Below are 27,257 nucleotides of genomic sequence, written 5' to 3' on the forward strand. Positions count from 1 at the left end.
CTGCGGTGCTCTTCGTCAGGGATCCTTCTGGGTGTCATCTTTGTCTGTCTTTTATCAGCTGCGATCCTTGTATGTTTAACCCTTAAGCTGCTGTAATATATTTAGTCAAATCCAAACAACTCAATTTCTTTATTTAACCCCCTTGGTTCCATTGAATCCATGTTAAAGATCCACTGGGTCTCTTTCTTTGACATATATTTAATATGATCTCCTCCACGTACAGTACAAACCAAAAGTTTGGACACACCTTCTCATTCAAAGAGTTTTCTTTATTTTCATGACTATGAAAATTGTAGATTCACACTGAAGGCATCAAAACTATGAATTAACACATGTGGAATTATATACATAACAAACAAGTGTGAAACAACTGAAAATATGTCATATTCTAGGTTCTTCAAAGTAGCCACCTTTTGCTTTGATTACTGCTTTGCACACTCTTGGCATTCTCTTGATGAGCTTCAGGAGGTAGTCCCCTGAAATGGTTTTCACTTCACAGGTGTGCCCTGTCAGGTTTAATAAGTGGGATTTTTTGCCTTATAAATGGGGTTGGGACCATCAGTTGCATTGAGGAGAAGTCAGGTGGATACACAGCTGATAGTCCTACTGAATAGACTGTTAGAATTTGTATTATGGCAAGAAAAAAGCAGCTAAGTAAAGAAAAATGAGTGGCCATCATTACTTTAAGAAATGAAGGTCAGTCAGTCGCCGAAAAATTGGAAAAACTTTGAAAGTAGGGGCTATTTGACCATGAAGGAGAGTGATGGGGTGCTGCGCCAGATGACCTGGCCCCCACAGTCACCGGACCTGAACCCAATCGAGATGGTTTGGGGTGAGCTGGACCGCAGAGTGAAGGCAAAAGGGCCAACAAGTGCTAAGCATCTCTGGGAACTCCTTCAAGACTGTTGGGACACCATTTCAGGGGACTACCTCTTGAAGCACATCAAGAGAATGCCAAGAGTGTGCAAAGCAGTAATCAAAGCAAAAGGTGGCTACTTTGAAGAACCTAGAATATGACATATTTTCTGTGGTTTCACACTTGTTTGTCTGTACTGTATGTCCGCCTTTACTATTTTAACCCCATAAAAGGATGAACCTTCAAATCTACCTCTATGTCGTTCTTTATAGTGCCTGGATAGAGGATGGTCATCTGTTTTCTTTTTTATATTATATAGGTGCTCACTTATTCTCTTTTTCAATAACCTTTTAGTGCGCCCTATGTAGATCTTCTGGCATGGACATTCTATGGCATAGATAACCCCTTTTGTATTGCAGGATATGTGATCCTTTATTTGGAATTTATATGTGCCACTTTTACTTTCTATATCTGTCCTTTTTTTGTTTTGTGTTTGCCTGCATCCAGCACATTTTTTGCAAGGGTAAAAACCTGTCAATGGGTTCTTTAGTGATTTGTTATTAATTTTGCTGCACATTTTTTTGTTGGTGCAATTATATTTCCAATGTTAGCTGCTTTCCTGTATACAAAAGTCGGCGCTTCTGGTATCAATTCCCCAATCCATTTGTCTTCCTTCAGTACGTCCCAATGTCTGCCTACTATTTTCCTGAACATATGTGTCTGGGAATTAAAGGGGATAATGATAGGTGGTATTTCTTTATTCCCATACTTATCTCCCTCCATTCCTTTTTTGTCCCTATTACTATCCCCCAATAGTTGTGCTCTTTCTAATACCCTAACCTCCCCCTTCTGCACTGTTAGTTTATTCATTTCATATCCTTTATCCTCAAATTTATTCTGCAGTTTTTCAGCCTCCTTGTCATATTCTGTGACGTCTGTGCAATTTCTCCTTATGCGCATAAATTGGCTTCTGGGGATATTATCTAGCCACCGGGGGAGGTGGCAGCTAGTTCTTGATATGTAGCTATTGGAGTCCGTGGGTTTTTCATAGGTTTTTGTAGAAATTTTATTTTTTTCAGTATAAATTATGAGGTCCAGGAAATTAACCTCTTTAAAACTATAGTTTGGGGTGAGCTCCAGATAAAACTCATTTTTATTAATATCCTCTAAAAACACATTTAAAGTGGGTTCACCACCCCTACAAATAAATACCACGTCATCAATAAAACGCCGCCACAGGACGAGGCCCGCCCGGAGCTGCCCGTTGGGGTGGATGTATTCTTCTTCCCACCTCCCAACGTATAAATTTGCGCACCTCGTCCCCATCGCGGTTCCCAATGTCTGGAGGTAAAATTTATCCTTAAATCTAAAAAAAATTTGGGTAAAATAAATAAAATGCACTCCCCTATAAAATCTATCTGAGTTTTGGGCAGATATTTCTGCTGTTCTAAGAAGTATTTGGCTGCTGCGCAGCCTTTTTCATTTTCAATGACCGTATATAGGGACTTAACATCAAGAGTCCCTATGATGTCCCCTTCAATCCACGTGATGCCTTCCAGTATCTGCAATATATGTTTGGTATCTTTCAGAAGGTCTATGCAGAAGCTCGCTGTACAGGAATCCCCCAATGTGAGTCCATGGCTTAGGAGTCCCTGCTATGACTCCATATATAGCTATGTTAATATATGAAGTTAGTGTTTGGGGACACCCAGTGTATTTAAATCTAATTTAGCCTCTATTTCTGCCAGGATTTGAACTCACAACCTTCTACAATAGAGGCAAGGACCTTAACCACTCAGCTATAAAGCTGAATGATAAACTGTGTCAGAAAAACTTCATAGTAGTTTATCATGTAGTAAGTATTCCTGTACAGCAGAAGTATCATTTTATATTTCACTGCAGGTTAATGTAGCTGTATAGCATAATGGTTAAGGTTCTTGGCTCTAATGTAGAAGGTTGTGAGTTCAAATCCCGGCAGAAACGTTTCAGAAATAGAGGCTAAATTACATTTCTATATTTTATATTTTTTTTAGTAATTGTAAAAAATGTATGGCACAAAATAAATGTTTAATTACAAAAAAAAAATATATATATATATATATCTATATCCATATATAAAATCATAATTCTGATATATATGAATGCATAATATGTGGGAAACTACTACTGATGTTTTTAGCCATATTATATTTACATGTATTATAATATATTATATATTCTAAATATATAATAATATATGTAAATATATTATGGCTAAAAACTTATATATATATATATATATATATATATACACGTTTAAATTAAATTTAGCCTCTATTTCTGAAAAGTTTCTGCCGGGATTTGAACTCACAACCTTCTACATTAGAGCCAAGAACATTAACCACTATGCTATACAGTTACATGTTAACCTGCAGTGAAATATGAAACGATACTTATGCTGTATAAGAATACTTACTACATGATAAACTACTATGAGGTTTTTCTGACACAGTTTATCATTCAGCTTTATAGCCAGAGTGGTTAAGGTCCTTGCCCTCTAATGTAGAAGGTTGTGAGTTCAAATTTTGGCAGAAACTTTTCAGAAATAGAGGCTAAATTAGATTTAAATACACTGACTCGAGTATCGCGCTTGAACACACCCGGTATTCGGCCGAGCATCGTTATGCTCGAGTCGAACACCAGTTCGGCCGAGCATGCTTGCTCAACACTAATGTTAAACTAAGGTGTGTCCTGCAATTAGCATCACAGGTGTCTTGAAACTTGTAATCCATCAGTCTGCCTATTTATATGGTGAAAAGTAGTCACTGTGCTGTTTGGCATCATGGTGGGTACCATACTGAATATGGACCAAAAAAGCTAAGGAGAGAGTTGTCTCAGGAGATTAGAAATTTTTTGCCAAACATGTTAAAGGTAAAGGCTATAAGACCATCTCCAAATAGCTTGATGTTCGTGTTACTACAGTTGCACATATTAAGACATTTAAGGTCTACAGGACTGTAGCCAACCTCCCTGGATGTCGCCAACTGAGAAAAATTGATGGCAAATTGAAGAGAGGGTATAATTAACCAAAGAGCTTAGAATAACTTTGTAAGAGATTACAGGTGAATGCCAAGGTCAAAGTATATCAGTGTCAGAACGCACCACCTGTCTTCTGTTTTAGCTAAAGTGAACTTAATCATAAGTCGAAAGTTGAAAGCAAATCATAAAAAAGTGGAATTTGCCAAAATGCATAGTGAAAAGCCACAAAGCTTCTGGGAGAATGTCCTTTGGACAGAACTGGAGCTTTTTGGCAAGTCACATCAGCTCTATGTTCACAGACGCATATAAAGATAAGAACATTGGGGTTCATTTATTATCAGATATACTCCATATTTTGGCGTATATCTGTTGCAGATTCAGCAGCATAGGGGATTTACGGTCGAATTTGCGACTTTTTCCAGCTCACGCCAGGTCTAAAAAAAGGAGGCGTGGCATGGGCGGGGAAGGGGGTCGTCACATCTCATTTATCATTTTCTATGCAGAATTTAGATGTACAAAATGATCTAAATCTACACCAGCAAGGGAGCTGGTGTAGATTTAGTCAGGCAGTGGATGCGCCTAAGTTATGTAGAGGCCGCATAACTACGGCGCATCCACTGCCAGTGCAGGGGTTATTAAGACCAGTGTCACAGGGTGTCTTGAATCTGTGCAGGGTACAATGAATGAGTCCTCCAACAGGATAATGACCCCAAAAAAACACAGCTAAAATATCCAAAAACGGCTAAGATCAAAGCATTGCATTATTCTGTGATGGGCCTCTATCAGCACTGATCTAAATCCTATTGAACATCTATGGAAAGAGCTGAAACATGCAGTCTGGAGAAGGCACCCTTTAAACCTGAAACAGCTGGGGCAGTTTGCTCACGAGGAATGGTCTAAAATACCTGTGGCCAGGTGCAGACATCTCATTGAGAGTTACAGAAATCACTTGATTGCAGTGATTGCCTCAAAAGGTTGTGCAACAAAATATTAACTTAAAGGGGTTGTCTCATCGTGGACAATTGGGGCATATCACTAGGATATGCCCCCATTGTCTTATAGGTCCGGTTCCCACACCTTCGTCGAGAATGGAGCCCCGCAATTGAAAGAGGGCGCACTGCGCATGCACAGCCGCTCTCCATTCATTTTCTATGGGGCCGGCGAAAATAGCCGAGCGCTGGCTCAGCTATTTCCGTCAGCCCCATAGAAATGAATGGGAGCGGGGGCCGGCTTGGTGGTGGCTGGACCGCAGTCCTCCAGCCACCACCTTGCGGGGCTCCGTTCTCGATATATGTGCAGGTCCCAGCGGTGGGACCCGCACCTATAAGACAATGGAGGCATAGCCCAACGATATGTCCCCATTGTCCATTATGAGACAATCGCTTTAAGGGTCCCATAATTTTTGTCCAGTGTCAGTAGTTTTGTTTTGTTAGTTTTTTTTTTTAGTTTGTAACATAGTACATAGTAACATAGTAGGGCCAATGAATGTCACTGCGCTAGTAGAAAGTATAATATGAGGTAAAAAGAAACTGGCGTAGCACAAATATAAGATTTTATTTTATCATTAAATACTGTTTGAATGAAGATGAAATATTAATATGTCCACATACACCATAAAACAATTATATGGAGTGTTGTTACTTTGCTCCATGTCACTCTGGATTCTCCCGCAGTGTGGGTGGAGGTATGAATACAGTGATGAGAAGCAAGGTTCATAGGGACAATACTTTGTTTCTATGGATTCCGGTCACAGTTGACTCGGTATATAATTTGGTCATCAGGGAGATCCAGGATAATCCTACCCAAGAAATAAACCTTCTTATTGGCCGTTTAAGGTCCATGAATAATCTAATTAGAGGAAAGCGAATCTAAAATTAGGAAATAAGACTACCCAATGCTAGTTGTGTGGGAGATTCTGCTGAATCAGACGCAAAACCAGTTTTGGATATTTATTTCTCTCTAAACCGAATATCTTAAGGCTACATGCACACGACCGTATGTGTTTTGCGGTCCGCAAAAAAAACCCTGATGACATCCGTATACCATCCATTATTTTTTTTTGCGATCCATTGTAACAATGCCTAAAACGGACAGGAATAGGACATGCTCTATCTTTTTTGCGGGGCTACAGAACGGACATACTGATGTGGACAGCACATGGTGCATGTAGCCTAAAGATGAGAAATTGGCTTCTTTCATGTGTGAATTCTCTCTTGTGTAACAAGATCTGATTTTTGTCTAAAACATTTCCCACCTTCTGAACATGAACACTATACCTCTCCTCTGTGAACCCCCTGATGTTTAATAAGATGTGATTTCCGTGTAAAACATTTCCCACATTCTGAACATGAATATGGTTTCTCTCCTCTGTGACCTCTCTCATGTCTAACAAGATCTGATTTTTGTCCAAACCATTTCCCACATTCTGCACAAGAATGTGATCTCTCCCCTGTGTGCACTCTCTGATGTTTAACAAGGTATGATTTCCGCGTAAACCATTTTCCACATTCTGAGCATGAATATGGCTTCTCTCCTGTGTGACTTCTTTTATGTCTAACAAGATTTGATTTATTTGTAAAACACTTCCCACATTCTGAACATGAATATGGTTTCTCTCCTGTGTGACTTCTCTTATGTATAACAAGACTTGATTTCTCTGTAAAGCGTTCCCTACACTCTGAACATGAATACGGCTTCTCTCCTGTGTGACTTCTCTCATGTATGACAAGATGTGCTTTACATGTAAAATGTTTTCCGCATTCTGAGCATGAATATGGCTTCTCCCCCGAGTGACTTCTTTGATGTTTACCAAGAGCTGATTTCTGGGTAAAATGTTTTCCACATTCTGAACATGAGTATGGCTTCTCTCCTGTGTGAATTCTCTCATGTGTATTAAGATCTGATTTTTGCAAAAAACATTTCCCACATTCGGAACATGAAAATAGCTTCTCTCCTTTGTGACGTCTCTCATGTGTAAGAAGATTTGATTTTTGTGTAAAACATTTCCCACATTCTGAACATGAATATGGCTTCTCTCCTGTATGAAATCTCTGATGTTTAACAAGACTAGATTTTTGTGTAAAACATTTCCCACATTCTGAACATGAATATGGTTTCTCTCCTGTGTGACCTCTCTCATGGGTAACAAGATCTGATTTTCGTGAAAACATTTTCCCACATTCTGAACATGAATATGGCTTCTCTCCTGTGTGAATTCTCTCATGTCTAACAAGATGTGATTCATATATAAAACATTTCCCACATTCTGAACATAAATATGACTTATCTCCTGTGTGTCTTCTTTTATGTATAACAAGATCTGATTCATATATAAACAATTTTTCACATTCTGAACAGGAGTATAGCTTCTCTCGTTTGTGACTTCTCTCAACAAGATCTGATTTATCCATAAAGTATTTCCCATATTCTGAACAGGAATATGGCTTCTCCTCTGTATGAATTTTTTTGTGTGTAGAAAGAATTGAGCTTTTAGTGATTTTTTTTCCACACTGAAACCATTTACCCCCTCTGTGACCGGTACTTGTGGTAAAAATCTGTGATTGGTCAGGAGAAGGTTCCTCATGATTAGGGGGATTGTACGATAGATCTGTACTGTAATGTCTTGAATGTACATTAACGGTAATGAGGTTTTCTCCTAAAGAGCACTGCATGATGTCTTCTTCTTTATAATTTAGTGATAACATGAAGTTTCCCTCAGAATTCTTGCTGGGATTTCCTGTTAAGATAAAAATTGAATTTTTATATTTTTTACCAAACTGCAGAGTAGACAAACTTATTCATAGTATGCTGGAAGTTGATTCAGCAAGGTAATTAGTTTTAAATCCAGAATTCTGGTTTACACCTCATCATGACTTTTTATTACATACACTAAATTATGACCCGATAAAACATAAAAATATTAAAAACCTGATCACATCTGGTAGCCAGCCCTTGACTTTGCCAACATATTTTGGCCTTCAACATCAATTGGGCATCACTTTAACACTTAAAATATGTCACCACATTCTTCATCACAAACTGCACTCATTATTAAATAATTTTAGCCCCGATGATGTTGATACTCATTAGCAGAATCCATGTAAAAATGCCCAGCTAGAGCTTAATTGATCATCTCATTAGTGTACCTCTTCTGCTGCTGAAATCTCGCAATGCTCAGTACAGGCTGCAGTCTTCCTGGCTCTATTGTGAGAGACTGTCCATCTTCCAGAGGTAGTTTTGGTGTGAAATTACAGCTTCTAATTCCATCTGCTGCTTTATTTTACTGCACATTGTACTGAGCATTTGTGAGACAGCAGGAGAGGAGGTGCACTGAAAGTAGCTTATCAATTTAGCTATAGGTGGACAGAGAATGAGTACATTTCATGAATACAGGACTCGTTAGCGCTCTTTTTAGCTGGATACAAATGCTTGTTTTAGACCACTAGATTTATCAGCCCTAAGAAATCTACCTCCCCAATTCCAAAAAAGTTGGGATGCTGTGTAAAATAAATGTAATTAAAAACAAATCTCAATGACCCATATTTTATTCACAATAGAACATAGCCCATGCAGTGATTTCCAGTACAGAATCAGCCAACTCAGGGCTTGTAGATCACAATATTGATCTTGTCCCTTTGCGCACATGGATTTGGCTAGATTTTCTGAATCTTCTCATGATATTAAATACTGTAGATGGTGGGATATTGAAAGTCTTCACAATTTTATGTTCAGGAACATTTTTGCGCATGTTTAGATGCAGTTTACACAGACTGGTGAACCTCTGCCCATCTTTGGTTCTGAGAGACTCTCTAGTGTGCTCTTTTTATATCCAATCATATGACTTCAAGAAACCTAATCAAGCACTCCTATTGGATTTGAACAATAAGGAGGAAGCTTTACTTGAAGTCACCAGAGTGCTGGATTTGGTTTCCTGAATTTGCTGCTGATCTCTGGGCATGTCCGTGCATCTGTGGAACTTGACTTCAGCGTGGTGAGCTGGTTCATTGCATTTACTGTGTCTTGTGACTTGGTTGAGAATTCCTCTACCTACTTTTTATTAGAGCCAATTACTTTTCCAGCCCTTTGTTGCCCGTGCCAACTTTTCTGAGATGTGTTGCTGCCATCAAGTTCTAAATAAGTTACCGTATTTTTCACTTTGTAAGACGCACTTTTTCCCCCAAAAGTGGGGGGAGAATGGCAGTGCATCTTATAAAGTGAATGGTGCGCTGAAACTGATACATCGCCGGCCGCTATGCTGCAAAGCACAGCCTGCGATGTATCAGCGGGGAGGGAGGAGGGGCTGATGTTGCGATTGCAGCGGGGCCCGGTGCAGTCACTGTACTCTATTACACCGGGCCCCGCGCACAGCAGTCTTCATATGTAAAGTATAGTAATTTAATCCTTAAACAGTGGGTTAGCTTTGTTAAAGTAGCGCAATCCTCTGTAGTAGTACTCACTATCAAACTATCGTAGCAGGCCGGCCTGCAGCATAACGCCACTCACTCCGTCATGCGCCTGCTCCGCCTGCTTCATTAATAAAGTGGGACGTTACGCTGCCGGCAGGCCTGCTACGGTAGTTTGATAGTGAGTACTACTACAGACCATAACGCTACTTTAACAAAGCTAACCAAGAGGTTAAGCATTACATGACTACAGTTTAGATATGAAGACTGCTGTGAGCGGGGCCAGGTGAATTGGGGGTCACTATTTACACAGGAACACTGTTATGGGGGGGATCTGTGGATGACACATATATAAAATAAGATGCTATATATGTGTCATCCACAGATCACCCCCATAACAGTGTCATCCACAGATCCCCCTATACCTGTGTCATCCACAGATATCCCTATACCAGTGCGTCATCCACAGATATCCCCATAACAGTGCGTCATCCACAGATATCCCCATACCAGTGCGTCATCCACAGATGCCCCCATAACAGTGCATCATCCACAGATGCCCCCATAACAGTGCATCATCCACAGATCCCCATAACAGTGTCATCCACAGATCCCCATAACAGTGTCATCCACAGATCCCCCATAACAGTGTCACCCACATATCCCCATAACAGTGTCATCCACAGATCCCACATAACAGTGCGTCATCCACAGATCCCACATAACAGTGCGTCATCCACAGATCCCACATAACAGTGCGTCATACACAGATCCCACATAACAGTGCGTCATACACAGATGCACTCCATAACAGGGTCATCCACAGATCCCCCATAATAGTGTCATCCACAGACCACCATTAGTTCAAAACCCACCAAATGCACACCTTTTGGTTCAGAAGATTTTTTTTCTTATTTTCCTCCACAAAAACCTAGGTGCGTCTTATCATCAGTTGTGTCTTATAAAGCGAAAAATACGGTAATTTATTTCATTAAATGGTAAAATGCCTCACTTTCAGCGAGTACAATGCGAGAAACTTGCGGCGTGTGGCAGTGCGAGTTCCTGTTCTGAACTCTGCTCCTCTGAGAGGATCGCACAGTATCATATCAGTGTAACTCATTAGATTCCAGGTCTCGCAGGGACACACAGTGTTATAAATCATTATAATGTCATGCAATCCTGTCAGAGGAGCAGAGTTCAGCACAGGAACTCACACTGACACACGCAATTAGTTTTTTGCATTGAACTCGTTTGTCTGTGTCTGGCCTAAATAAGCTATCTTTATTCTATGATTCTGCCTGAACCAAATGTGATATTTATGCTGAGCAATTTTAAAGAATTTTTTTCCATTTTATAAAAGGGCTTTATTTACTTTTTTATTTTATATATACATTACAGACCAAAAGTTTGGACACACCTTCTAATTCAAAGAGTTTTCTTTATTTTCATGACTATGAAAATTGTAGATTCACACTGAAGGCATCAAAACTATGAATTAACACATGTGGAATTATATACATAACAAACAAGTGTGAAACAACTGAAAATATGTCATATTCTAGGTTCTTCAAAGTAGCCACCTTTTGCTTTGATTACTGCTTTGCACACTCTTGGCATTCTCTTGATGAGCTTCAAGAGGTAGTCCCCTGAAATGGTTTTCACTTCACAGGTGTGCCCTGTCAGGTTTAATAAGTGGGATTTCTTGACTTATAAATGGGGTTGGGACCATCAGTGGCGTTGAGGAGAAGTCAGGTGGATACACTGAATAGACTGTTAGAATTTGTATTATGGCAAGAAAAAAGCAGCTAAGTAAAGAAAAACGAGTGGCCATCATTACTTTAAGAAATGAAGGTCAGTCAGTCAGCCGAAAAATTGGGAAAACTTTGAAAGTAAGGGCTATTTGACCATGAAGGAGAGTGATGGGGTGCTGCGCCAGATGACCTGGCCTCCACAGTCACCGGACCTGAACCCAATCGAGATGGTTTGGGGTGAGCTGGACCGCAGAGTGAAGGCAAAAGGGCCAACAAGTGCTAAGCATCTCTGGGAACTCCTTCAAGACTGTTGGAAGACCATTTCAGGGGACTACCTCTTCAAACTCATCAAGACAATGCCAAGAGTGTGCAAAGCAGTAATCCAAGAAAAAGGTGGCTACTTTGAAGAACCTAGAATATTACATATTTTCAGTTGTTTCACACTTGTTTGTTATGTATATAATTCCACATGTGTTAATTCATAGTTTTGATGCCTTCATAGTCATGAAAATAAAGAAAACTCTTTGAATGAGAAGGTGTGTCCAAACTTTTGGTGTGTACTGTATATACACTGCGTGCAGAATTATTAGGCAAATGAGTATTTTGACCACATCATCCTCTTTATGCATGTTGTCTTACTCCAAGCTGTATAGGCTCGAAAGCCTACTACCAATTAAGCATATTAGGTGATGTGCATCTCTGTAATGAGAAGGGGTGTGGTCTAATGACATCAACACCCTATATTAGGTGTGCATAATTATTAGGCAACTTCCTTTCCTTTGGCAAAATGGGTCAAAAGAAGGACTTGACAGGCTCAGAAAAGTCAAAAATAGTGAGATATCTTGCAGAGGGATGCAGCACTCTTAAAATTGCAAAGCTTCTGAAGCGTGATCATCGAACAATCAAGCGTTTCATTCAAAATAGTCAACAGGGTCGCAAGAAGCGTGTGGAAAAACCAAGGCGCAAAATAACTGCCCATGAACTGAGAAAAGTCAAGCGTGCAGCTGCCAAGATGCCACTTGCCACCAGTTTGGCCATATTTCAGAGCTGCAACATCACTGGAGTGCCCAAAAGCACAAGGTGTGCAATACTCAGAGACATGGCCAAGGTAAGAAAGGCTGAAAGACGACCCCCACTGAACAAGACACACAAGCTGAAACGTCAAGACTGGGCCAAGAAATATCTCAAGACTGATTTTTCTAAGGTTTTATGGACTGATGAAATGAGAGTGAGTCTTGATGGGCCAGATGGATGGGCCCGTGGCTGGATTGGTAAAGGGCAGAGAGCTCCAGTCCGACTCAGACGCCAGCAAGGTGGAGATGGAGTACTGGTTTGGGCTGGTATCATCAAAGATGAGCTTGTGGGGCCTTTTCGGGTTGAGGATGGAGTCAAGCTCAACTCCCAGTCCTACTGCCAGTTTCTGGAAGACACCTTCTTCAAGCAGTGGTACAGGAAGAAGTCTGCATCCTTCAAGAAAAACATGATTTTCATGCAGGACAATGCTCCATCACACGCGTCCAAGTACTCCACAGCGTGGCTGGCAAGAAAGGGTATAAAAGAAGAAAATCTAATGACATGGCCTCCTTGTTCACCTGATCTGAACCCCATTGAGAACCTGTGGTCCGTCATCAAATGTGAGATTTACAAGGAGGGAAAACAGTACACCTCTCTGAACAGTGTCTGGGAGGCTGTGGTTGCTGCTGCACGCAATGTTGATGGTGAACAGATCAAAACACTGACAGAATCCATGGATGGCAGGCTTTTGAGTGTCCTTGCAAAGAAAGGTGGCTATATTGGTCACTGATTTGTTTTTGTTTTGTTTTTGAATGTCAGAAATGTATATTTGTGAATGTTGAGATGTTATATTGGTTTCACTGGTAAAAATAAATAATTGAAATGGGTATATATTTGTTAAGTTGCCTAATAATTATGCACAGTAATAGTCACCTGCACACACAGATATCCCCCTAAAATAGCTAAAACTAAAAACAAACTAAAAACTACTTCCAAAAATATTCAGCTTTGATATTAATGAGTTTTTTGGGTTCATTGAGAACATGGTTGTTGTTCAATAATAAAATTAATCCTCAAAAATACAACTTGCCTAATAATTCTGCACTCCCTGTATATATATATATATATATATATATATATATATATATATATATATATATATTATTTTTTTGGGGGGGGGTCTGTTTTGTGAATTTTACTGTGAACTTTTCTTTGCCCTCCTAAGGGACTTTAAGCCCGCTATCCTTTGGTCGCTTATATAATTAACTGCCTTCAGAAGAAATAAAGGTGGCTCCCCCATCCCTGCACTATTCTTCTATCACCATGCAGGAGCCGATCATAGTGATCACAATATACATGTAGAGAGAGTATATGTGCATAAAAAAATATCTGTCTATATAATGGTCTTCATTCACACCACCGGAGGCTATAAAATAACAAAGTGTTAATAACAAAGATTCAAATCCAACGTAGCGCCATAAGAAAAAAAATAAAAAATAACAGGGCAGAATTGTGCACCACTGCTCCATGCTCATGGGGTATACAGAGGCACTTCGGGGCCTGTGTTCTGGTGATCTAAGGCCCCTTTCACACGGGCGTTGCGGATTGGGGCCGGATGCGTTCAGGGAAAATGGTGCGATTTTGACACTAAAACAAGTCAGTTTTCACTGCGATTGCGTTCCATGTTTGCGTTTTTTCCGCGCGGGTGCAAAACATTGTAATGCGTTTTGCACGCGCATGAAAAAAATCGGCATGTTTGGTACCCAGACCAGAATCCGGACTTCTTCACAGAAGTTCGGGTTTGGGTTAGGTGTTGTGTAGATTGTATTATTTTCCCTTATAACATGGTTATAAGGGAAAATAATAGCATTCTTAATACAGAATATATAGTACAATAGGGCTGGAGGGGTTAAAAAAAATAATAATAATAATTTAACTCACCTTAATCCACTTGATCGCGCAGCCCGGCTTCTCTTCTGTCTTCTTCTTTGAGGAATAGGATCTTTGATGACGTCACTGCGCTCATCACATGGACCATCACATGATCTTTTACCATGGTGATGGATCATGTGACAGACCATGTGATGAGCGCAGTTACGTCATCAAAGGTCCTTTTCCTGTGCACAGCAAAGATGAAGACAGAAGAGAAGCCGGGCTGCGCGATCAAGTGGATTAGGGTGAGTTATATTATTTTATTATTTTTTTTAACCCCTCCAGTCCTTCTGTACTATGCATTCTGTATTAAGAATGCTATTATTTTCCCTTATAACCATGTTATAAAGGGAAAATAATAATGATCGGGTCTCCATCCCGATAGTCTCCTAGCAACCGTGCGTGAAAATCGCACCGCATCCGCACTTGCTTGCGGATGCTTGCGATTTTCACGCAGCCCCATTCACTTCTATGGGGCCTGCGTTGCATGAAAAATGCAGAATATAAAACATGCTGCGATTTTCACGCAACGCACAAGTGATGCGTGAAAATCACTGCTCGTGTGCACAGCCCCCTAGAAATGAATGGGTCAGGATTCAGTGCGGGTGCTATGCGTTCACGTCACGCATTGCACCCGCGCGAAAAACTCGCTCGTGTGAAAGGGGCCTAACACTTCTGTTGTGATCAGATGATAAAGAGGTCGTTGCACTAATTCATGTAAGGACTGGGCTTTATTTTTCCTGTTTTTCAGGGATGCAGCTGTATGAGGCATGTGTTCTGTGGGATGACGACGTCTCCATTTCGAGGAACATAGATCATCATATGTGCAGTACATGAATGGTGGATGTTGTCTTTTTAAAAGATTGCACCTGCTCTACAGCAGAGCAGGTGCCTTAGCCGCTGGATGCCTGCTGTTTTAGCCCATCAGATTCCATGGACAATTGTGACCAAGTCATCTTAGGCGGCTTTCCCCGGAGTGCTGCGTCTGCAGGGTTTGAACTGCTTTGCTGCGCTGAGATAGGGGAAGCCATTTATGTCAATAGCATGCATCCCTCTGATGAGTTCCATGCAATTACAGCTGTAGTTCTTTTGGAAGCATGCAAGTGGCCATACACTGTAATGCTAATTTATTGCAGTGTAAAGCGGAATCTATCCGAAGATCGCATAATCAAGCCCCCTAGGAGGGCTTAAAAAAAACTGTAAACAAAAAAAGATTATAAAAAATAAAAAATTATATATATATATAACAGAAGAAAATCCGCAGCACTCCTTGAAGTAAAAAAATGTGTAGTTTTATTCACACATGTCGAAAATTGACAACGTTTCGGTTCTCTCACGGAACCTTTCTCAAGTCAGGTGAACATAAAGTGCATACGTGCATGTATAAATACATCTCCACATTGTTACCAATTAGTTCATCAACCAATCAAACAACAGTGCACTCCCCTCCTCGGATAAGCTACAATTCATAGAATTAACTCCACATGTTAACATAGATGCCGAGGACTCAGTGTGTTTATTCATACTTCCGATCGTGATAATTCATAAACATAATAGGTAACACAGTAACATAGTACATAAGGCCGAAAAAAGACATTTGTCCATCCAGTTCGGCCTGTTATCCTGCAAGTTGATCCAGAGGAAGGCAAAAAACCCTGTGAGGTAGAAGCCAATTTTCTCCACTTTAGGGGAATAAAAAATTCCTTCCCGACTCCAATCAGACATCAGAATAACTCCCTGGACCAACGACCCCTCTCTAGTAGCTATAGCCTGTAATATTATTACACTCCAGAAATACATCCAGGCCCCTCTTGAATTCCTTTATTGTACTCCCCATCACCACCTCCTCATGCAGAGAGCTCCATAGTCTCACTGCTCTTACCGTAAAGAGTCCATAGTCTCACTGCTCTTACCGTAAAGAATCCTCTTCTATGTTTGTGTACAAACCTTCTTTCCTCCAGACGCAGAGGATGTCCCCTCGTCACAGTCACAGTCCTGGGGATAAATAGATGATGGGAGAGATCTCTGTACTGACCCCTGATATATTTATACATATTAATTAGATCTCCGCTCAGTCGTCTTTTTTCTAAAGTGAATAACCCTAATTTTGATAATCTTTCAGGGTACTGTAGTTGCCCCATTCCAGTTATTACTTTAGTTGCCCTCCTCTGAACCCTCTCCAGCTCTGCTATGTCTGCCTTGTTCACAGGAGCCCAGAACTGTACACAGTCCTCCATGTGTGGTCTGACTAGTGATGTGTAAAGTGGTAGGACTATGTTCATATCACGGGCATCTATGCCCCTTCTGATGCAACCCATTATCTTATTGGCCTTGGCAGCAGCTGCCTGACACTGGTTTTTGCTGCTTAGTTTGCTGTTTATTAAAATTCCTAGATCCTTTTCCATGTCAGTGTTACCGAGTGTTTTACCATTTAGTATGTACGGGTGACTTGCATTATTCCTTCCCATGTGCATAACTTTACATTTGTCAGTGTTAAACCTCATCTGCCACTTATCTGCCCAAGCCTCCAATCTTTCCAGATCCCTCTGTAGTAGTATACTGTCCTCTGTAGTATATATACAGTATACTGTACTCTGTAGTATATACACAGTATACTGTCCTCTGTAGTATATATACAGTATACTGTCCTCTGTAGTATATATATATACAGTATACTGTCCTCTGTAGTATATATACAGTATACTGTCCTCTGTAGTATATATACAGTATACTGTCCTCATCAGTGTAAATTACTTTACACAGTTTAGTGTCATCTGCGAAAATTGATACTTTACTATGCAAGCCTTCTACAAGATCATTAATAAATATATTGAAGAGAATAGGGCCCCCACTAGTGACAGTGACCCAATCTGAGTATGTACCATTAATAACCACCCTCTGTTTTCTATTACTGAGCCAGTTACTTACCCACATACAGATGTTTTCTCCCAGTCCGAGCATTCTCATTTTATATACTAACCTTTTATGCGGTACAGTGTCAAATGCTTTGGAGAAGTCCAGATATACGACATCCATTGATTCGCCGCTGTCAAGTCTAGAACTTACCTCCTCATAGAAACTGATTAAATTAGTCTGACATGACCGATCCCTCACGAAGCCATGCTGATATGGCGTTATTTGCTTATTTCCGTTAAGATGCTCTAAGATAGCATCTCTCAGAAAACCTTCAAACAGTTTACCCACAACAGATGTTAAACTTAACGGCCTATAGTTTCCAGGCTCTGTTTTTGGCCCCTTTTTGAATATTGGCACCACATATGCCACGCGCCAATCCTGTGGGACATTCCCTGTCAGTATAGAGTCCGCAAATATCAGAAATAAGGGTCTGGCTATGACATTACTTAATTCCCTTAGGATACGGGGGTGTATGCCATCCGGTCCTGGCGATTTGTCTATTTTAATCTTTTTAAGTCGCTGATGTACTTCTTCCTGGGTCAGACAGGACACTTTTAATGGGGAATTTATTTTTACATTCTGCATGTCATCTGACAATTTATTTTCCTCAGTGAATACATTGGAGAAAAAAATATTTAACAGCTTGCTTTCTCCTCGTCGCTCTCTGCGACTCCACCCTCATTACTCTTTAAAGGGCCAACACCTTCAGATTTATACTTTTTAACATTTATATAATTGAAGAACATTTTAGGGTTAGTTTTACTCTCTTTGGCAATTAATCTCTCGGTCTCTAGTTTGGCCGCTTTTATTTGTTTTTTACATGTTCTATTTTTTTCCTTATAGTTTTTCAGTGCTTCCGTGCTACCCTCCTGTTTTAGTGTTTTATATGCTTTCTTTTTGTAATTTATTGCTTTCTTTACAGTTCTATTTATCCACATTGGTTTCTTTTTGTTCCTTAACCTTTTATTACCATACGGTATGTACCTCTCACAATGAGTTTTTAGGATGTTTTTAAAGATATCCCATTTTGTGTCTGTATTTGTGAGGACTTAGTCCCAGTTAGTTAGGCCTATGGCCTCTCTTAGTTGGCTAAATTTAGCTTTTTTGAAGTTTGGTATTTTTGTTCCTCCCTGTAGAAACGCTCTTTTGAATGATAATTGGAAGGTTATTACTTTATGGTCACTATTTCCCAGGTGTCCCCCAACCTGCACGTCTGTTGTTCTGTCAGGTCTATTGGTTAATACTAAGTCCAGTATGGCCGTCCCTCTAGTCGGGTCCTGAACCAGTTGGGAAAGGTAATTGTCTTTGGTTATTGCCACGAAACTGTTTCCCTTATGAGATATACAAGTTTCAGTTTCCCAGTCTATATCTGGGTAGTTGAAGTCCCCCATAATAAGCACCTCATTATGATTTGCCGCCTCGTCTATCTCGTTTAGTAGTAGATTTTCTGTGGACTCTGGTATATTTGGTGGTTTATAGTAAACTCCTATTAGTAATTTATTGTTGTTTTTAGCTCCATGTATCTCTACCCACAGTGACTCCACATGTTCATGTCCCTCACTTATATCTTCTCGGACTGTGGGCTTTAGACAGGACTTTATATAAAGGCAGACCCCTCCCCCTCTCCGGTTTTGACGATCCTTTCTAAACAGACTGTAACCTTGTACATTAACTGCCCAGTCATAGCTATCATCCAGCCATGTCTCAGTTATTCCCACTATGTCATAGTCCTCCTCACACATCACTAATTCCAGTTCACCAGTTTTATTAGTCAGGCTTCTGGCATTAGTATACATACATTTGAGAGGTTTATGTATATTTTTTACCCTACACCTTTCCTTCTGAACTGTTCTAGTCCCTCCTTCCATTCCTCCCCCATTCTTATTACCTTGCCCCCGGTCTCTATCTGCACTATCTTCCCCTCCTATAACGTAATTACCCTCCCCCCCAGTCCCTAGTTTAAACACACCTCCAACCTTCTAGCCATCTTTCTCCCCAGCACAGCTGCCCCTTCCCCATTAAGGTGCAGCCCGTCCCTACGATAGAGCCTGTAGCCGATAGAGAAGTCGGCCCAGTTCTCCAGGAACCCAAACCCCTCCTTCCTACACCAGTTCTTGAGCCACTTGTTAATCTCCCTAATGTCCCACTGCCTTTCTTGTGTGGCTCGTGGTACAGGCAGTATTTCGGAAAATACTACCTTTGAGGTCCTTGCCCTCAGCTTTTGACCTAAATCCCTGAAATCATTTTTAAGGACTCTCCACCTACCTCTAACTTTGTCATTGGTTCCGATATGGACCATGACCGCTGGATCATCTCCAGCCCCTCCCAGTAATCTGTCAACCCGATCCGCGATGTGTCGAACTCTAGCGCCAGGAAGACAGCACACTGTTCGGCGATCACGGTCTTTGTGACAGATTTCCCTATCTGTTCCCCTAATAATGGAGTCTCCCACTACCAGCACCTGTCTGGCCTGCCCTGCTCTCCTGGTTCCCTGCTTACTGGAGCTGACATTCCCCTGACTGGCAGAGGAAGTGTCTGGCTGCAGCAGTGCCGTCCCCGGACTGACATCCCCCTCAAACTTGTTGGGGTGTGTCAGATCAGGGCTAGCCTCCCTGGCACTCTACCCCGCTTTCTAACTGTTACCCCGCTAGCTACCTCACTTTCCTCAGCCTCCTCTCTGTCACCCTCCCCCTCATCTACCCCAAAGAGTGCTTGCTCAGTGAGAAGCAAACTCTTTTGCAAATTATCAATGCCTCTCAGTGTTGCAACTTGCCCATTTAGAGACTCGATCTGCGATTCCAAACGGGTAATTTGCTCACATCTTGAACAAAGATATACACCCTTGAACTCCTGTTCCAGGACTGCATACATCATGCAAGATGTGCACTGGACTGCGTTGTAAATTGTGCAACACATACTAAATGGGGATTACAACAGTAAAAAAGTAAAACAGTATAAATGATTTAGATCCTGTCTGCTGTAGTCGAAGGACCACGTAAAATTAAGCCAACAACACACAAGGAAATTATATCCAACCTTAGTTTCCAAACTCCTTTTCTTAAACTCCTTGTTTTTTAACTCCACTTAATAAGAAGCCACTTAGTAGAGCAAGCCTAGAAAGAGCAGGCTCTGAAGAGTGTAAGTGGTTCAATTTATAGCACCTGGTTGCCCCGGGCACTCGCCTTAATTAAGCAGAGAGAAAAAAAAAAAAAAAAAAGCAATTTTAAATGCAAGTACTAGAATACAAACACTTACCTTTCAATGATCTCTGCTGCAATCCACACTCAGCCACCTGCAATCACTCCCACAAAACCACACACAGCTCTAGAACTCCTTGTTCTAGAGCTGTATACAAGTGCATAAAGTAAAGTGCATAGTGCATTAAAAAACTTAAGTGCAATAATACGCCACTCTTCCGCGTCTATTCCTCCTCAGTGTGCATGTGTCAGTCCTTCCCCCCTTGTGACGCAGTACATAACCACCATGCGTCATCCATAGGCGGAGACCCAGCGTCGTGACGCCCGATCGACTGTGTCAGCGTCCAACACGCGCGTCATACGCGCGCCCGTGTGCCGCAACAGTCGCCCGCGCCACGTCACAAGTCTATTCAGCCATTTTGCAAAAGGGCACTCATTTAGGTAATACCTTACGCTTCTATTTCTCCTTCTATTCCCTATTGCCAAAAACTATCACCCAGCTCAGGTAGACGCCTGAATTAAAAATTCAAACAATACATATCTGAAAACACATCGCGTATTCACGTAAATTGATCCCTGTAGCTTCCATTGGGTTCACCCCATACAGCATGCCAAATACATCAGAGCATAAGCACTACAGAGGGGTATTAACTGACCATTCCTCCTGTCACCCTAAATTCGACATTTAACCCTTTGGGTTTCAAAGTATCAAGCCAAAAAATCCACCTAAGTTCAGTTTTCTTTAAAATATTTAATCGATCACCACCTCTATCTAATGGTTTTACATGATCCAAGATCATAAATCTCACGTCATTTTCCTTATGATTTTTTTCAAAGAAATGTTTTGACACCGGCAAATCTCTTCTTTTATTCCTAATGGATTGTCTATGGTTATTCAACCTGGTTTTCATATCGCATGTGGTTTCACCCACATAGAGCCTTTTGCAAGGGCACCATAAAACATATATCACCCATGACGAATCACAAGTGAGATAATGTCTTATGTTAAAGATCTCACCCGTGTCTGGATGTGCGAACACCGATCCTTTATCCATCAGTTTACAGTTCACACATCCCAGACACGGGAACGAGCCTGTGCGCCTTGTCTTCAAAAACGTCTGTCTAAACTGACCCTTTTCGGGCAGTCTAGAGTGTACAACCTTGTCCCTAATGTTCCCTGCTCTTTTATATGCCATCATAGGCGGATTTTTGAAAGCAGCTATACTGGGGTGACCACTAATTAGTAGCCCCCAATGACGCCTCACTATCCTTTCAATGTTTGGGCTCAACTCGTTATATGACGACACAAAGGGTAATCTATCGCCAGCCTGTCTATTTTTTGAGGTTAATAACTCCTCTCTAGGGATTTTTCTTGCTCTGTCAGCATGTTTTTTCACTAACTTTCTAGGATAACCCCTGTTTATAAAGGATTGTTCCATGTTACTCAATGCCAAATTCATATTCTCATCTTTATCCACTATTCTCCGTACTCTAAGCATTTGGCTGAATGGTAAGGAATTTACCATCCTTCTTGGATGTCCACTAGCAAAGTGCAATAATGTGTTCTTATCAGTGGATTTGTATCCTCAATGTATACCTGAGTATCCAAATACTGCACCCGGTCAACTGATGCCGTTAACGTAAATTGGATCTCCCGATCAAGGGAGTTCAAAAATACGTGAAAGTCCATCAGCTGCTCCATGGTGCCGGACCAAATGAGGAAGATATCGTCTATGTATCTCCACCACGTCAAAACTTGGTTGAAGTGGGGAGATACATAGACAAGGCGTTCCTCAAATGACCGCACAAAAATATTCGCATAAGTGGGCGCGGCATTGGACCCCATTGCCGCACCCACCATCTGCAAATAAAACTGTCCCTGGAACATAAAATAATTGTTCCTCAGAGACAGCTCCAACAGTGTCAATACAAACTGGCGAACTGGAGCGGAATACTCTGATTGTCGCAGCATATCCGCTACAGCCGACAAACCCTTTCCATGACTGATCGAGGTGTATAATGACACAATGTCAAAAGATGCCAGGATCGCCCCCTTCGGAACCTGCATCCCTTTAATCTTGGTGATGAAGTCTCCAGTGTCCCTGATGTATGATTTAGCACCCATAGCATACTCCCTCAAAATTTTATCAAGGAAGACATTAATATTCGAAAAAATCGAATTCCTGCAAGTATTTTCCTCCCAGCTTGTGCAGCTGGGCTGGTTTCCAGCCAGGTGAGGATGACGCATGGTGGTTATGTACTGCGTCACAAGGACTGACACATGCACACTGAGGAGGAATAGACGCGGAAGAGTGGCGTGCCTCCATAGAAGTTAAGACGCCTTCTCCTTCTATTTCTATACAGAAACCCCCAGCAAGGTATTACTGCACTTAAGTTTTTTATTGCACTATGCACTTTACTTTATGCACTTGTATACGCCTATTATGTTTATGAATTATCACGATCGGAAGTATGAATAAACACACTGAGTCTTCGGCATCTATGTTAACATGTGGAGTTAATTGTATGAATTGTAGTTTATCTGAGGAGGGGAGTAATTTGCCGCAAATATATTTGAATCGAACCGATTTTGAAAAATTCGCTCATCTCTACTCATAATATTGCACAACAAGGCATTTCAAGAGTTTCCTGCATTCCACTCCTTAGTCTTGCTATGCCCAGAGATGTGCCCCCTTCACAGTAATGCTCACATGCTCCATTCACAGTGGTAATGCCCAGATGTGCCCCCTTCACAGTAATGCTCACATGCTCCATTCACAGTGGTAATGCCCAGATGTGCCCCCTTCACAGTGGTAATGCCCAGATGTGCCCCCTTCACAGGAGTAATGCCCAGATGTGCTCCATTCACAGTGGTAATGCCCAGATGTGCCCCCTTCACAGTGGTAATGCCCAGATGTGCCCCCTTCACAGTGGTAATGCCCAGATGTGCCCCCTTCACAGTAGTAATACTCACATGTGCCCCTTTACATAAAAGATGCCCAGATATTTGCCATTTCACATTAGTAATGCTCACACGTGCCCCCTCACAGTGTTTGCATTTCTTTCTGGCAAAGCTACCTGGTTCTGGCCCGCGAAATTTATACCATGTCTAGTGCGGCCCTCAGACAAAAAATAGTTGGGCACCACTGATTTACCCTATTATTTAACCCACATGGCGAATACTGTAAAAATGAAAATATCCTCAATGGCAGAGTTGTCATTTTTTTGTCACCTCTCCTCCCGAAAAAATGGAATAAAAAAACGATCATAAAGGTCACATACATATATCCCAAAGTGGTATCAACGAAAACTAAAGATGACACCGTAAACATAGAGTCCTCACAGAACTCTGCCAGCAGAAAAATCTAAGAAGTCACGAGTGTCCCAATCATGGCGACACAAATCAAATTTTTCTTATAAAGAACTTTGGAATTTTTTATAGCAAAACAGAAAAAAAATATAAATCTGGTATCTCTATAATCGTCGTGACCCACAGAATACGGGTAACCTGTCATTATTACCGCACAGTGAACACTGTAATTAATAAAACCCTAAAATGACAAATGAATTAAGTTGTTTTTTCACACTGCCACTACCAAAAATGTTTAACAATACAGTAGAGATTACTACAAAGTGGTGGCAATAAAATATACAACTCTTCCCACATAAAACGATTCCTCATAAGCTATGTAAATGGAAAAATAAAAAAAAGTTATGGCTTCTGATATGCAGAGATAAAAAAAAATATAATAATTACAGGAGCCTTAAAGGGATTGTGCAACTTTTTAGAATTTTATAAGTGTCAATCCCAACCTGTTCACTTGTTAAAAAACCTTATACTCACCTGCTACCCAACGCTCCGTTATGGCTCTCTTCAGCAGTCTTCTGGTCCCTGTCCTTTAAACTTCCAGACTGACGGGGTCACATACGCCACTGAAGTCGGTAACTGGCCTTAGCGGTGATGTGTCCCCAAGAAACCTCACCACTTCAGAGGCAAATGTGCCCCGGTCCAGAAGTTGACAGGACAGGGACCAGAAGACTGATGAAGGGAGCTGAAATTGAGTGGCCTTAGGCAGATCCTAATAAAAGTACCAAGTTGGAAACCAGAGGGCCACTATCAGGCTCTCAGCTGCCATAGGAACCATCAAACCATCAGCACAATGAAAACACATTAAGGGGTAATGATGGCCTTGACAGCTAAGCAGTCAAACCTCAGAGATGTTGCAGTCATAGTGTACCACAGAATCTAGAGGGTTAAATCGCTGGGGATCAGAGTTACTGCTTTTCTCGGCCACTGCAGTAGGAGCCCGGCTATGTATTATACCTGGCTCCTGCTGCAAATGGTGCGGGCACAGCTTCTGTGCCATCCAATGAATGTAACTGTATTTGTGGAAGGGTTGATAAACCTCTGATATCACTTCCTCCATTCATGATTCCATACCTGTGGTGACATCTCCTGCAATGTCCTCCTCCACCTCACTCTTACACGGGGGGATCGCCCATCATCCTCTCTTCTTCATCCTCCACTTTAATATCAGTCAGATCTTCCCCCTGATTTGTCATCTGTAATAATTCAGGACAATACAGCGGACAGGTGGGAAATCTAACAGATCCACAGAAGAGACCCCCACAATCTATGACTGCAGGACCCCCCTATATAGATGTGTATAGGGCTCAGCTCCATCTACCTGAGGGTTCTCTGGGACCTTCTCCTCTGGACAGTCCTGGGAATACAGAGGACGGTGACATCTCTCTGGTGGATTTCTCCTCCTGGATCCATCTGTGGAGACACAAGCACACAGTGACTGAATACATGGCCTCCTGTAGATCTGTCTATAGATCAGACTCTTCTCTCAGCTCCTTCACTTCTAGGTTTAGTGATCGGCGAGAAATAATATTGTCTCCTCACCACCTGTGCCGAGGTACCAGAGCCTTGTAGGCTGTGATCCGAGTTGGTATATAATAAACTACATACATCGCCTCATATGTATCTTGATCTATGATTAGCTACGGTAGATATACATTATATGGAGAAAAGTATATAGAGACACATTGTAATCTTTGGATTCAGGTGTTTCATTTTTTGCCATTACCACAGGTATATAACAGCCAGCCTCTAGCCATACAGTCTGCCATTACCACAGGTATATAACATCCAGCCTCTAGCCATACAGTCTGCCATTACCACAGTGTATAACATCCAGCCTCTAGCCATACAGTCTGCCATTACCACAGGTGTATAACAGCCAGCCTCTAGCCATACAGTCTACCATTACCACAGTGTATAACATCCAGCCTCTAGCCATACAGTCTGCCATTACCACAGTGTGTAACATCCACCCTCTAGCCATGCAGTCTACCATTACCACAGGTGTTTAACATCCATCCTCTAGCCATACAGTCTGCCATTACCACAGGTATATAACATCCAGCCTCTAGCCATACAGTCTGCCATTACCACAGTGTATAACATCCAGCCTCTAGCCATACAGTCTACCATTACCACAGGTGTATAACAGCCAGCCTCTAGCCATACAGTCTGCCATTACCACAGTGTATAACATCCAGCCTCTAGCCATACAGTCTGCCATTACCACAGGTGTATAACAGCCAGCCTCTAGCCATACAGTCTGCCATTACCACAGTGTGTAACATCCACCCTCTAGCCATGCAGTCTACCATTACCACAGGTGTATAACATCCAGCCTCTAGCCATGGAGTCTACCATTACCAGTGTATAACATCTATCCTCTAGTCATGCAGTCGACCATTACCACAGTTTATAACAGCCAGCCTCTAGCCATGCAGTCTGCCATTACCACAGATGTATAACATCCAGCCTCTAGCCATGGAGTCTACCATTACCACAGGTGTATAACATCCAGCCTCTAGCCATGCAGTCTGCCATTAGCACAGTGTATAACAGCCAGCCTCTAGCCATACAGTCTACCATTACCACAGGTGTATAACATCCAGCCTCTAGCCATGCAGTCTACCATTACCACAGGTGTATAACAGCCAGCCTCTAGCCATGCAGTCTACCATTACCACAGGTGTATAACATCCAGCCTCTAGCCATGCAGTCTACCATTACCACAGGTGTATAACAGCCAGCCTCTAGCCATGCAGTCTACCATTACCACAGGTGTATAACATCCAGCCTCTAGCCATGCAGTCTGCCATTACCACAGATGTATAACATCCACCCTCTAGCCATGCAGTCTACCATTACCACAGGTGTATAAAATCCAGCCTCTAGAAATGAGTCTACCATTAACACAGGTGTATAACATCCAGCCTCTAGCCATGCAGTCTACCATTACCACAGGTGTATAACATCCAGCCTATAGAAATGAGTCTACCATTAACACAGGTGTATAACATCTAAACCCCAGCCATGCAATCTACCATTACCACAGCGTATAACATCCAGCCCCCGGCCATACAATCTATCATTACCACAATGGATAGCCTCCAGTGCCCGGCCATGCAATTTACCATTACCCCAACGTATAACATCCAGCCCCCGGCCATACAATCTATCATTACCACAATGTATAACCTCCAGTGCCCGGCCATGCAGTCTGCTTTTACAGACATTTGTCAAAACAAATTCACCATTTTGCTAACTCCATAACTTCAACCTCCTCTGGTATTGATATCAGCACAAAAACTATGCTGTGCCAGGAGCTTCAGAGCATGGGTGTCCATGGCCGAGCAGCTGCATGCAGGCCTGAAATCAACAAGCCTGATGCCAAGCGTTGGATGGAGCGGTGTAAAGCATGAAGCCTCTGGTCTCAGGAGCAGTGGAAACATCTTTTGTGACTGTTACCCGCCTGACTGCAATGTGCTGGTTGGAAAGTCTCGTAGGGATAATGCAATGAGGCATTTTCAAGTTTTTTTTCAGCTTTTCAAATATATTTTATTTGATTTTCCAATAAACATCATTTTTAGATGCAAAAGAGCATCCAACAGATAAATAACAATACATTACAATTACATGCGCATATAACAAGGTCATTACTTTCTGAGATAACTAAAGCATCTTTAATTTGGCAGTTCGGTCTATTATGCGATGAATCTGTTTGTAGAGGTATGCATAGATTCATGAAGCTTTAGAAGATCCTCCTTTGAATCTGATGTTCCCTTTCCGTTTTCGGTTTGCTCTATC

The 27,257-nt window shown here is 41.5% G+C and overlaps 1 protein-coding gene across 1 annotated transcript in view; it reads right to left on the reverse strand.

The window, feature by feature from the left end:
- Positions 1 to 27,257, reverse strand: part of LOC120990618 (zinc finger protein 271-like) — a 136,070-nt gene that overhangs the window by 29,857 nt on the left and 78,956 nt on the right. The window contains exon 3 of the mRNA XM_040419536.1: positions 6,249 to 7,174. Coding sequence (XP_040275470.1) covers positions 6,249 to 7,174 — 926 coding nt within the window. The remainder of the gene's footprint in view (positions 1 to 6,248; positions 7,175 to 27,257) is intronic.

This window comes from Bufo bufo, chromosome 2, assembly GCF_905171765.1.
Source record: "Bufo bufo chromosome 2, aBufBuf1.1, whole genome shotgun sequence".
NCBI classification, from domain to species: Eukaryota; Metazoa; Chordata; class Amphibia; order Anura; family Bufonidae; genus Bufo; species Bufo bufo.